The following is a 13,985-nucleotide window of genomic DNA, read 5'->3' on the forward strand; positions in this document are numbered from 1 at the left end:
GGTAACATTGTTGTGAGAGCTTGTTCCGAATTTCATGCAGTTTCTTGCCTAGTTTCCCTGGTTTCCCGGTTCTGGTCATTTCAGCAGGATGACCACCCTCCTCCTTTCGCAGCTGGGCTTGGGACCGTCCATGGCGGAGTTAAGTCGGGGTATTGGGCAGGAGCGGGAGTGCAGTAGCACATGCTCTTTGAGTAGACCGGGGTTCAAGCCCCTGACTGCTGAATACGGTCGATCTCCCAACCCGCACTGGACCAGCGTGGCAGATTATGGTCCATTTCCCTCAGCATGAATTGTTGAGGAGGCTTCCATCCTGCAGTGGGTTGATAATGGCTGCACTTTACTTTTTTTTTTTTTTATTACTGTATGGAATTATTATTTATTGTCCATCCATCTATGTGTAATATTACAACTTTTGGCAGATCAATTTTCATGAAATTTTATGTATAGCTCTTGAAAAAGATTTGTCAAGCCATCCCAAATTTCATAAAAATCAGACACCAATAAGAAATCTGGCAATTGTGATTTCATTGTCCATCTGTTCAAAATCCATCCATATGGAGTCGTAATAATTCAGCAGCTTTTTTTACTTTCAGAGGTTCATAAAAATAAAAACCAAGTCAAGATGTTGGGTTTGCATTACCTCTAACAGTAGTTCAGATTTCTTTTATTAAAGTAATAAAGTATAATTAATTGGATTTTTTTTTTTATTTACTTCAGTTATCTGCTTATATTCTTTATACGATTCCGGAAACATGGCCAACAGCAATAAATGATGTGATGTCAGCACTACAGCCTGCAAATGTGCCATCAGTTTCTGTAAGTATATATTTTGATTCATAGAACAATCAGTTAATTATACATGCTTAAGTTATAACACTTCTACAGTGAACTTATCACTTTTGATGATGGTGTTATCTATCAGCAAGAAACTATCACTCCATTGAAGATTGCAACAGCAATCTTCAGTGGAGTGATATTTGAATCTTTTCCTATACTAGTAGATTTTTATTTCATTGAGCATGACTGTTTCATATGGGTTGGGAGTTAGGACCATTGCTTAGATATGGTGCACTTTATACAGATCATCAGTATTATAGTAGAAAGAAGACATGGCTATCTTAACTACCCTCAATTTGGTAAAAGACTTTAAAATTACAATTTCAATTTTAGCTAATAGTCATACATTTCAGTTAGTTTTTGCCACTTCTCTAGCAACCTTGTTAATTAATAAATTAATGAATCATTAATACAATTACAGTTAAACAGATAGCATATTTCATCTTCCTCCTATGTGTTATTAACATGCCATTTAAAAATCTTTCTTGTTTATCTTCCAAGTAATAGGAGGCCATGTGGCTTTATATTTCTTTGTACAGCAAATTGTGTTTTCCACGCCATGCACTATTCTAATAATGAAGACTCTGGTTTCCTTTTCTTCTGATTAGAGTAGTGGGTTAAGCAGGTAAAAGCAACCACTTTAAAATTAAAAATATGCTTGGAAATTGCTTTAGCAAATTATGTTGCTGGATCATTGTGTATTTTTTGACATATACAGGTGAACTTCGCTTAACGCTGATAATTCGTTCTGAAAAAAACAAGCTAAGTGAATCTGCGCTAAGCGAGCACCGCCTTCCCATAATGTAACATATGTATTTGCAAGTTGCAATTGGTGCCATAGGATATTTCCTAATCAATAATAAACGGTTGTGAAAAGATGCACAAATGTCGGTCAAAATATTTAATATTCAAATATTTGTACATATAAAATATTCTGCATTACATATGTGTGTAATTATGTGATAATTACTTACGTATAAAAATTAAACTTAATTCTAATTAAAATCATGAATTTAATCATGAAAAATGTGTTGATTTTGAGTTGTACTTTTGGCGTTTTCCTGGTAAACTAAAAGGGGTTTTAATTTTAAATCTCCCATAGCATTACCACCCAACAAATGCTTTTAAACCTGACGTGTTTGTTTCTTCTTTCAATATGAAACTTCTTTTAGGCTTTCATTTCCCAAAAAAGTCCTGCTTCATCTATGTTAAAAACTTGTCGAAGTATAACACATAATACCCCGCTTCAATAATTTTAACAAGTTCTTTTTTGAAAGTTTCGGCTCCTTGATCTGTACTTGCAGCTTCTCCTTGGATTTTAAATCTATCAACCAGCCCTTACTAGTTTTAAATGGTTCCACATTTATTTATTTATTTTTTTTTTTTTTTTTAGTTGAGTTTTCTTTAGGTCATCATATAGCTAATATCTCTCTCTCTCTCTCTCTCTCTCTCTCTCTCTCTCTCTCTTTTTTTTTTTTTTTATAATATTCAACTTAATTGAATTCTGCATTGGATATTATCTTCAATAAAATTTGTTAGTCTCTCCATTTCAATCCTAATAGCTGGCCTAGCCCTAGTTGCTTGCAGTGGAACAGCTGTCTTTCCCGATGCTAAAATTAATTCTTTATTTTTTATAATTGTTTTTACAGTTAAACTTGCCAGTCCTAAATTATGGCACACATCCGCTCATTGACCGGAATCAATTCACTTCAAAACATCTAATTTAATTTTCAAATTCAGTCCTTTTCTTACATTTATAGTCTTCGTACTGCATCCAGACCTTGTTGCTTTTTCATTCTTATCTGCCATTATTAACTCTTCAAAAATGTAACTGCGTTGGTTCCATTAATTATGATTCAATGTTCGATTAAACATTCCGTTACGCATGATGTCAAACACTGTACTGAGTGACGACTAAACTTCGGATAAATGCATATAATGCAAATATTACAATACAGTTATACTTGATCATTTTTTAAAAATGTTGATCTCGGAACTACGTAACAAGTCACTGTACTGCAATTAAATTAGCCTGTGAGAAAATTTCTCAAGTCGGCGTGGGAAACATTTTAAATTCTGTTTTGCTATTCATTTTCATGTTATCGACTGCATCAAATGAAACTTTTGTTAAATATGCCAAAAATTCAATCTGTAAAAGAGTGTTATAGTGATTTGTGAGAGCATTATAGTCAGATATGGGTTATAATATAAGAATAGCATTATAGTGAATCAGCATAAAGCGAACCGCATTATAACAAGGGCCTGCTGTACTAGCTATTTTGAAAAAAAACAAGATATTTTTCTTTCTCATAGGAAGGTCTACACGAGTGTCACAGAAACTGTGGTCCAGACCCATTGTGGCCACAGATAAGTCTGTGGTAGGAGGACCAATCTCTGCTCGTGTGCACCTCAAATGAGTTAATTGGCAAAAAAAGATGCAAAGGGTTTTCTTTTCCTCAAGCATTCTGGAAGCCCGTCTATAGTAGATTATCATTAATACAAAGTTCAAAGAACCAAATTTTTGAGTTTGGTTATCTTGAAGTTTGAAATAATGAGCTCTGCCAAAAGTGTAAAATGTATCATTTTCAATGGTATATATTTATTAATATTAACTTAAGCTTGGGCTAACAATAATAAGAATAATATTTTGTTTAGATTTTCCTCTATTTATAAGAGAGGCCATGAGAAAAGAAAATATAAAGTATAATTAAAAATAAAACACAAAATATATAGTTGAAATTAAATTATACACAGTGTAATCTAATAAACACCTACAGTATGATATTAGCATTAGTAAAGACACATGATGCAAGATTATATAGCATCAGCCAATTAAAACAAAAAAAAAAAAACCCTTCTCATTTCAACCATCCACTCGCTCCAAGTGTTTATCTAGTCTAGTTCTGCCTTGAATCTATTTAAGCTATCAACTTCTACAATGACAGGTGGAAGTTTGTTCCAGCAATCAACCACCCACTGGATAAAGGCAAACTTCTGCACATATCCTACAACTGTCTTTCCTCAATTTGAATTTATGCTCTCTCAGGCTATTATTTTGAACAAGAGGAAGAATTCCATCAGCATTGAGCATACTAAAACCATTCACGGTTTTATACACCTCAATCAAATCACCTCGCAGGAAACTTAAGCCTTTCTTCGTAAGAGAAACTCTTCCATTCAGTAATTTTGTTGCCATTCTCTGCACTCCCTCCAGCAGCTCTAAATCCTTCTTAAATCCAGACCTGTATACAGTACTCAAGGTGTGTCCTGACCATTGTCTTATGGGAATAATCACTTCTTTATCCCTGCTAGAAAAATTCCTGTATATCATTGACAAGACATGATAAGCTACTCTTGCAGACAATCTGCACTGCTCAGAAAACTTCATATCTGCCTGCACAATTACCCCACGTCCTTTTCATTCTCTACCACTGTCAGTGTAGTACCACACAGCTTCCCATATGCAGTACTTCACATTTGTCAATGTTAAACTTCAGTTACCACCTCTCAGCCTATCTGCTCAACTTTTCTAGATCCTGTTGCAGCAGCGTACTGTCATTAGTGTCATTAACAACCCTGCCGACTTTCTTGTCGTCTGCAAACTTGGACATTCTAAGTCTGATATACCATCATTAATAAATACAAAAAACAACAATGGTCCCAACACTGAACAGTGAGGGACCCCACTAATAACATTAATCCACCTACCTAAGCAGGATCATTAACAGTTGAATCATCGATATCAAGTGGACCAATCTGATTCATCCCCTTCCTTCTACTGTTTACATAAGTAAAGAACTCTTTGCTGCTTTTCTTAGCATCCTTTGCTTAAGATTTCTCATAATCTGCCTTTGCCTGCCTAACCTCCTTTGTGAGTTGGTTACAGACCAGCTTATATATATCATAGGCTTCCTTGTCACCCATTAATTTATATGTATTCCATCCACTTTTCTTCTCTGCCACATTTCTCATTAGTTCATCTGACATCTGTATCCCCAATTCGCAAAGGAGGTTCGAAGGGTGACACGAATAATTACAGACCAGTTAGTTTAACTTCTGTTCCGGGTAAAATAATGGAGTCACTGGTTAAAGATGCATTGCAGGATCATCTAGACAAGACTGCAGCAATAATTCAGACACAGCATGGGTTTGTTAAGGGAAAGTCTTGTCTGACAAATTTGATTGGTTATTATGATGTAGTCACAAAGGAACTGGATGCAAAAAATAATTTTGACATCATATACTTGGATTTCAGGAAAGCTTTTGACACTGTTGCGCATGGAAGCCTACTGTACAAATTGGAGCAGAATGGTATTAAGGGTAAGTTGCTACAATGGATAAAAGGATGGTTAAGTGGGAGAAGACAGAGGGTGGTAATCAATGGGTGCTGCTCTTCGTGGACTAATGTTATTAGTGGAGTCCCACAGGGTTCGGTGTTGGGTCCACTGTTGTTTTGTATATTTATCAATGATATTGATGAAGGTATATCAGGCTTAATGTCGAAGTTTGCAGATGACACGAAGGTTGGCAGGGTTGTTAATGACAGTAATGGCAGTGTGCTACTGCAACAGGATCTCGATAATTTGCGCAGATGGGCTAAGAAGTGGCAACTGAAGTTTAACCTTGACAAATGCAAAGTACTGCATATGGGTAGAAGTAACCCCAGAGAAACGTACCAACTGTGTGGTACTACACTTAAGGTGGTAGAAAATGAAAAAGACCTGGGAGTAATTGTGCAGTCAGATATGAAGTTTTCTGAGCAATGTAGACAGGCTGCTAGGGCAGGTCATGGGGTTTTGTCAATGATATATAGGAATTTTGCTAGCAGGGAAAAGGAGGTGATTGTCCCTCTATATAAGGCAATGGTCAGGCCACGCCTTGAGTACTGCGTACAGGTCTGGAGGCCTCATTTTAGGAAGGATGTAGATTTGCTTGAGCGTGTACAGAGAAGAGCATCACGATTGGTGAGGGGAATGAAGGGATCCTCTTACCAAGAGAGGCTTAAGTTCTGCAAATTGCAGTGGCTGGAGACTAGGCACCTGCGCGGTGATCTGATTGAGGTCTATAAGGCCTTGAATGGGTTGAGCACGCTGAATTCTGATGGGATCCTCCCACTTGTTCAGAATACGAACCTACGGGGACATAAGTTCAAATTAAGAAAGGATAGATGTAGAATAGATGTGCGGAAATTTGCCTTTAGCCAGCGGGTGGTTAATTGCTGGAACAAACTTCCATCTGTCGTTGTGGAAGTTGATAGGTTAAATAAATTTAAGGAGGAACTGGACAGGCAATTGGAGGGTATGGTGTGTTTTTTTTTTTTTTTTTTTTTGGCTGATGCTGCATAAGCTCCTACACTTGCTTTCTTGCATCAAGTGCCACTACTACTACTACTACGTTCATTTAGGCCTAAACCTTGAACAATATTTCTTAGTTTGTATGAAAAGTCTTGTAGCATTCCAAGATTAATTCTTTGATTGCTTCCCATTTTGAATTTACTGTTGGTAACATAATCAGTTGGTCCCACCGTATAGAATTTAAATACTGTCTCAGACCACCATAGTCATCTTTACGAAAACAAAAACCCTTCCCTTTACCCTTGATGGTAGTTACCTCTTTGAATAAATCCCACTTCAGCACACTGTGATCACTGCCACCTAGTGGTTCCTTTATCTGCAGATTCTTAATGCATGAAGAATCACTACTGTTAATCAGATCAAGAGTATTACTCCATCTAGTTGCTTCCCAAACATACTGCTGTAGAAAGCAATCATCCAATAAATCCACAAAAGCCTTGCTAGTGTGTGAGTGACCAACCCACAAATTCCAGTCAATACCTGGGAAATTAAAATCCCCCCCATTATAAGACAATCTGATTTACTGGCTCACTCTATTTCTTTGTACTGTTGTTTATTATACTCATCGGAGTCATTAGACCTATAACATACTGCTAATCTCAATTTTGCTTTCCCAATGCTTATGTCACACCAAACTGACTCGACACTGCACTGTCCAGCCATGTCGACTGGCTGTACTTCCTTAAATTTTATGTGTTACTTATCTAATAGTATAACCCTTCCTCATTTCCTATCCTATTTATCCTACCTGTACACATTGTACTCCCCAAATTCCATTTCGAATTCCTTATATCTGTGTGACACCACTTCTCTGATATCCCAACAGTATCTGTCTTTGTTTTGACCAACACCTCAAATTCATCAAATTTATTTACCAAACCCCTACCATTGTTGTACACGCAAGTATACATGCAGCTGTTCCTATTCTTAGCTACCTAACACAGCCCATGTATTTACTTGTTCCACAATGACTCCCAGCAGTCTATGAAATCTCCTGCACCTTGTTTTCCAGCCTGCTGCTCATTCCAATAGAAGCAGTACAAGAGTCACTTTCATCTCTGCCAGCGGCTACTGTTAATTCATCAGCAAATATTCTTGCACCCTATCCATTTCATGTATCCCATCCCTGTAGAAGCAGACTCTCCTGTTAACAAGCACAGACCAGGCTGAGAAAAATTCTACCCCTTCAGCCTTGCACAATCTCTCCAGGGGTGAATTGATTGACAAGTCTCTCGTCATATATTCCCTCCTGTCGTGTCTGGGCAGAATTGCAGACACTTTCAAATTAAACTCTAATTCATGGCTTTTTTTCAACATTGACCTGTGCTTTTAAGTAATTTTGCCACTCGCTTACTCTTATTATCATTAGTGCCAATATGTAAAACAATATCTTTTGTGTCCTTAGCAGATGATATCTGCTCTACATCAACATCATCCTTTGCCCTGTTCCATCTATGTTTTTTTGCACAATACAATATGTTCCCCGTTTCTCAGACATTAGTCACCGTCAACAACTAGTTCCTCTGCGACCAGTGCATTCTCCTTGGGGGGGGGGTTGCAGCAGTGTTGCATGATGTTCAAGTGCAAGCTCTCACTTGAATTTGGTGTGGAAGTTCAAGCTCTCAGCTGCCCACATCAATGCTGTGGCATTGGTGTGGGCAGCTGAGAGCTTGCTGGGTCCCTCAATTTACATCCTTAGAGGCCTTTCACACTGTCCTTCAAGCTCTTGTATAGACCCATAACCACACTGAGTTGGCGCCTGATTTCTTCACAAAAATGAAGAAGTATTCCCGGTCCCATCCCTATTAACTATATGTACAATATATCTGGTGTAAGAGCAATCTCTTTGTAAAGAGATTGCTCTTATGATTCCTGCTTAGGATGATTAGATTTCCTCCGGTATTGAATTTCAGTTTAAACTGACCATTTTGCTTATAGGTTAATCATGTCCTCTTGCTAAAACCCATGAACCAAGTTTCTTGGAAGTCACGCCAACAAGCCTCTGAGCATAGATTCTCGGCAGTCACACCAAAGCATCCAGCAGGTGCCAAGCTACTGGCAATAAGTCTGGAATGCTAAGGTTCCTTTTTCAAACGAATGCACTAAAGGTAGAGACTGTGGTCTGTGATCTCAACTGTCTGTTCTAAACCAGTTGCCAGATTCTTTTCTTGTGGTTCTGTGTGATCTCTGTCATGCATATAGAAGTGGTTGTCTGTGTTTAGATATGCTGTTTTCTTAATGGAGAAGAAGCAATTCTTAGTAAGACAAATTGCCAATGCCAAAAAACTGACAGTTATACATTTGTCAGTTTTTTGGCATTGGTAAATGAACTATAATCCTCACAAATGAAGCATATGGATATTGTGCGGATGCTGTACATTCCTCCATCCACACACAATGATAACATCCAAATGGAAGAAAATTAAAACCATGTTCAAAGATGGAGTAAGTCACAACTGAAAACACGTGATGAATGATAAAATGAATTCAGAGACAGTGGATATGTGGAAAAACAATCTGCTGGCCAGTTGTGAAGAATACCACCCTAAAAATGTTTTCAATGTAGAAGAGATGGGTCTGTTTTTCCACAGTTTACCTGTTAAAACACTGCAGCTCAAAGGTAAGAAGAGCAGTGTGGGTAAAGTGAGCAAGGAAAGGTTTACTCAATATTCAAGAGAAACGGCAACGCTTGTGCTATTTTAAATAGGAAAAGCAAAACATCAGTGATGTTTTAAGAATGAAAGTTCCTTTCCTTAATTTATTACTCAAACATTAAGGCCATTTTTTTGAATCTTTTTTTTTATAAGCATTAGATGCCAAAATGAAGTCAAAGAAGGGAAAAATTTTGCTCTTTGTAGAATACATTATGGCCTGTCCCTCTGACCTCTCATATCTGCATTTTGTAAAGGTGGTATTCATCTTATCCAATTATAAGACATCTTCAATCCTTTGAACAAAGTATAATTTGTTGTGTGAAGCAAAATTATAGAAAGAGATGCGTACAAAAGAAGCTGGAAAAAATGCACCACTTAGAAAAAAAATTTCGGTGTTAGATATGCCGCATTTCATAAAATCTGCATGGAATTTTGTCAATGCAAACACCACAAGGAACTATTTCATCAAAGTGGACTTTCATTATATGCTTTACGATGGGTTCCCTATAACAGATACGGACAACCAAACGATAAAATCAGATGATTGGCAGTATACCGCTGGGAACAATGTTTATTTCAACAATTTTATGTGTGAAAACAGCATCATTGTGCCCCAGCCTTTGTCACTACATGATTTTTTTTTTTTTTTTTTAATATATAAATTATACTATGAGAAATGGAGCAGCACCAAGCAGAAAGAGATGACAAAGAGGATAATGGCGAAGAACAAGAGCTTGAACCAATTCTAACCCTGTTGAAATCAGTAGAAGCCATGAACACTGTGTGATGTTATATATCTGCAGTTTTGATGAGAACGAGGGCCCACATCAAGTGGAAAGATTATTTACAAATTAGGCCTGGATAGTAAGAAACAAAGCATTCTAGATATGTTTTTTTGATACAGCAGACTTAACTACAACTTCAATGGCATTAGTGTAGTTGTAGTAGCTAAACTCCCCAAATTCTCCAAAAAGTCAGTGTTCCATCAAAGGCCCATTCCTTCCAGAACCCATCCTGTCATATTTATTTGCTGAATCATGTTTTTCAGTGAAATTTTCAACAAAGCCATTGATGCAAAACTGTTCTACGAAATAATATCACAAATTATGTTTTTTTAAGACATTCCACTCTGGTTGCGGATTGTTTCCTCTCTACTTTGAAGAGCAAGTACCTAATCAGGAAGGCATTAATGCTCTCTTGAGACTGAGACACATAAGTCGATGAACATCTTTATTTTTAGTGTCTCAGCAGAACATGCTGTACGATGATCTACAATCATAAAAATATTCCTTTTTTTTTTTTTTTTTATGAGAACCCCAAACACAAGAGGTATTAGAACCTATAGTACTTAGTACCGTGCTTGGGTTGGAGGTTGAGAAGACGAAAGAAGATATTTGTTGATATTGGACTTGAACTTCTGTAGATTGTAATTTTCAGGAAATACGTATGAAGGAAGGTTGTTCCAGAAAACGGCAGTTGAATGAATAAATGAGGAAGATGAAAAGTTGGTTCTGTGGGTTTGAAGTTGGACAGTAAATGGATGTTGGCTGGTGGCAGCACGTGTTCTGACTGTTTTGAAAGAGAGAGCAGGAATTATAGAAGCCAATTTAGAAGAACAGTGCCCATGGAAGTATCTGTAGAAGAGGCATGCAGCAGAAACAGTGCGTCTATGAGAAAGCGAGTGGAGAGACTCTGTTAGAGATGAATCATTAATTAACCTAACTGCCCTCTTCTGAATGGAATCAAGAAGCCTGAGAGAGGTTTTGGGGGCACCACCCCAGATGTGGGAACAATATTCCATGGCAGGGCGGATTTGCGATTTATACAGAGTGAGCAGCTGTTTGGAAGAAAAGTAACGGCGAGAGCGAAAGAGAAAACCAAGTTTTTTAGATGCAGAGGAAGCAATATTTGTAATGTGCTTGTGCCAAGAGAGATTAGAAGTCAGGGTAATCCCCAAAAGAGATATATCATTTTGCCTAGAAATCGGAGTGTCACTAAAGATTAGCATAGGAGCAGAAGAATCCTTTTTGCGAGATATAAGACAAGATTGAGATTTAGAAGGGTTGAAATCAACTAAGTTGTCTTTGCCCCACTGGAGAATTACCTGAAGATCGGCATTTAAGGAATTGGCAGCAGATTTTCGAGAACTTGAAGCTGATTGAGCTGGACAAGGTTTCTCAAAATGGAAAGTTGAATGCAATGTGCTATCATCGGCAAAACTATGGATAGGATTTCCAGTCAATGGAAGAAGGTCATTGATATACAAGAGGAAAAGAGTGGGGGAAAGAACTGAACCTTGGGGGACACCGGCATTAGTGGAGAAGTTAGAAGACAGAGAGCCATCTACCATCACCCTCAGTGAGCGATCAGAGAGAAAACTGGATAACCAATTACTAAAACCAGTTGGCAAACCATAAGATGGAAGCTTGTTTAGAAGACCTTTATGCCAAACACGATCAAAAGCCTTTGAGATGTCAAGAGCAACTACTTGTGTTTCACCGAACCTTTCCATTGAATTAGTCCATAAATGGGTAACATAAACCAGAATATCACCAGTGGATCGACACTGACAGAATCCATGCTGGCGATCGTTGATCAGATGGAAGGTTTCTAGGTAGTTTAAAAGTTGGCGGTTAATTGATTTCTCCATTACTTTAGAAAGAGTAGAAGTAATTGCAATGGGACGGTAATTGGATGGGAGGGATTTCTCACCCTTTTTAGGAACTGGCTGGATATGAGCAAATTTCCAAGCAGAAGGAAAAACACCTTTGGAATAAGAAAGTGAAAAAAGGCGGCAAAGAATAGGAGTAAGTTCAGGAGCACAGGTTTTGAGAACAAGTGGAGAAATACCATCAGGACCTGGAGCTTTCGTAGCATCAAGATTCATCAAAATCCTTCTCATATCCTTTTGACGGAAGACCACAGGAGGCATTGAATGGAGCGTGTTAGGAATGGTGGGAGGTGTTTTACCAAGGTCATTAATACATGAGCTGGAAGAAAAATGGGATGCTAGCAGGTCAGCTTTATCCTTGGCTGAAGTGACAACAGAACCATCTGGTTTGGACAGAGGTGGGAGCAGAGATGGGCAAAAGTTGCGGCCAATAGCTTTGGCAAGAGACCAGAATGCTCGGCTACCATTAGGGCAAGAAGCAAGTTTTCTACTCTTAGCCTGTTCAAACTCTAGTTTGGACTGATTAATAACTGCTTTACAATTGTTGCGAGCTTTGATGTAGGCATAAAATGAAACTGAAGAATTATAAAAAGCCAATTACGATATGCAACGTTCTTCTCTTGGACAGCCTTAGCACATTTATGGGAAAACCAAGGTTTAGATAAAGGACGAGATTTTAAAGTGGAGTGTGGGATAAAGGATTCCATTCCTGCAAGAATAATTTCACTGACACGATCTGAGCAAACGTTGACATCAGAAGTTTTGAAACAGTAATCAGACCAAGGAAAAGAAGAAAAGAAGTCTCGCAGGTCATCCCATTTTGCATTCTTGTAATGCCAAACAATATGAGGTTGGGAATAGCCATGAGATAAAGGTTCCATTGCAGAAGAGACAATCACCAAGTTGTGATCTGAAGTGCCTAAAGGACCTCTCACTTCAACCTTGTACTTAGAAGGGTTGTTTGTGAGAAAAAGATCAAGCGTATTGGCTGTATGATTAGGATTGTCTGGTATTCTTGTAGGTAAATGAACAATCTGTGCTAGGTCATTAGTAATTGCAAAAGCCTCAGCATCTCGACCTGCTGGGTCGGTGTGACTAGAAAACGTTAAAATCACCAAGGAAAATTACCTCACTGTTAGGAAAGTTGGACTGGAGAAAGTCAAGTTGCAAAGAGAGGAAGTCAAAGAGCTCCAAGTGATTAGTGGAGTTGGGAGAACGGTAGAGACAACAGATGAATTTTACACAATGAGGTAGAGAGATTTTAAGCCAGAGAAGATCAAAGAGAGGAGATTCCAAATTGCCAAGTCTCTGACAGGGAATATCAGAAAGGACATATGCACAAGTACCACCTTTGAGGCGAAAGGAATCATACAGAAATAATTTGGACATCTGAGATGAGCAGTAGTTGAATCTACTGATAACTGAGATTCAGTCAGAAAAAGTACATGGGGTTTGGAAGACTGCAAGTGGAAATGGACATCGTTGAGATTGGAATTGAGACCACGTATATTTGTGAAATGAATTAGGAAGTCCTTGGGAGGTTTAGATCTTTTCGCAGATAAGCTTGCTCTATTATTTTGACAATTCATGGTGTATTCAATAGTAAGAAAAAGTGGGTGGGACATGCTGTATGAAGTAATGAAATTTTTGGATATGGCGTACATGTGGTAAGAATATACCCAGATCCTTGACATAACGTGGCCTCGACAATGCTCCACGCATACACACTACTCGGACTCCCTCCAGTCACTATCTGGCAGAGTAGAGGTAGCAAGATTATACACTAGCTGATCCGGAAGCCTCCTAGAGAGTTACCAATAGGTTTGGTCCGGTGTACTATCTAGCGGCCGGCCTGCGAACACCGTTTTAGAGCTGTACCCTCGAAATGTAAGAAATATTGGATCTCACCACGACATTCATCATAACCTCAAAAATCATCAATCATACTGCATGATGGAAGAGATAGGAAAGGGTTGGCCGGAACTTAGCTCTAGAGACTAAACATGGGTTCCACCACTTCAAGCCTCCAATAAGCAAAGTGGTGGTATTTCAACGGTTGATGAGAGTCATCTACCACCTAGTACTGCCTGGTAACATAGAGGGGCGGCGTTCCTCCATGTGGTGTGGGCGCCACACCTCATCCCCTGCTTACGTTGGTTCACACCTGGGTGGTCACCCACCATGTACTTGTGTATGAAGGTTATACCCAGGATTACTAAAAGTCCCACCATCGTGAAGGTGCAAGCAGAGGATTTGGCTGTCACAGACCGTCCGGACTTCGCCGAAATTGGGTCCACTTGACTTGAGTGTCACCCGAATATCAGTTCCATCAGCGTTTTAGACTCCCAGGTGGCAAGAACAGCTTGTCTGGCATATCTGAGAGAATGTCTGTGACAACCTCAAGGACCTGAAAAATTTAACTTGTAGGCCAAGCAACTTCTGTTGGTTTCATAATAACATGGAAGTTGG

At 38.5% G+C, this 13,985-nt stretch overlaps 1 protein-coding gene across 1 annotated transcript in view; it reads left to right on the plus strand.

The window, feature by feature from the left end:
- LOC150078993 (importin-13-like) overlaps positions 1-13,985 on the plus strand; it is a 250,429-nt gene that overhangs the window by 55,694 nt on the left and 180,750 nt on the right. The window contains exon 4 of the mRNA XM_090382915.1: positions 718-816. Within this exon, the coding sequence (XP_090239041.1) occupies positions 718-816 (99 nt within the window). The remainder of the gene's footprint in view (positions 1-717; positions 817-13,985) is intronic.

This window comes from Mastigoproctus giganteus, chromosome 10 (assembly GCF_048544385.1).
Source record: "Mastigoproctus giganteus isolate SK-2022 chromosome 10, ASM4854438v1, whole genome shotgun sequence".
Lineage (NCBI taxonomy): Eukaryota > Metazoa > Arthropoda > Arachnida > Uropygi > Thelyphonidae > Mastigoproctus > Mastigoproctus giganteus.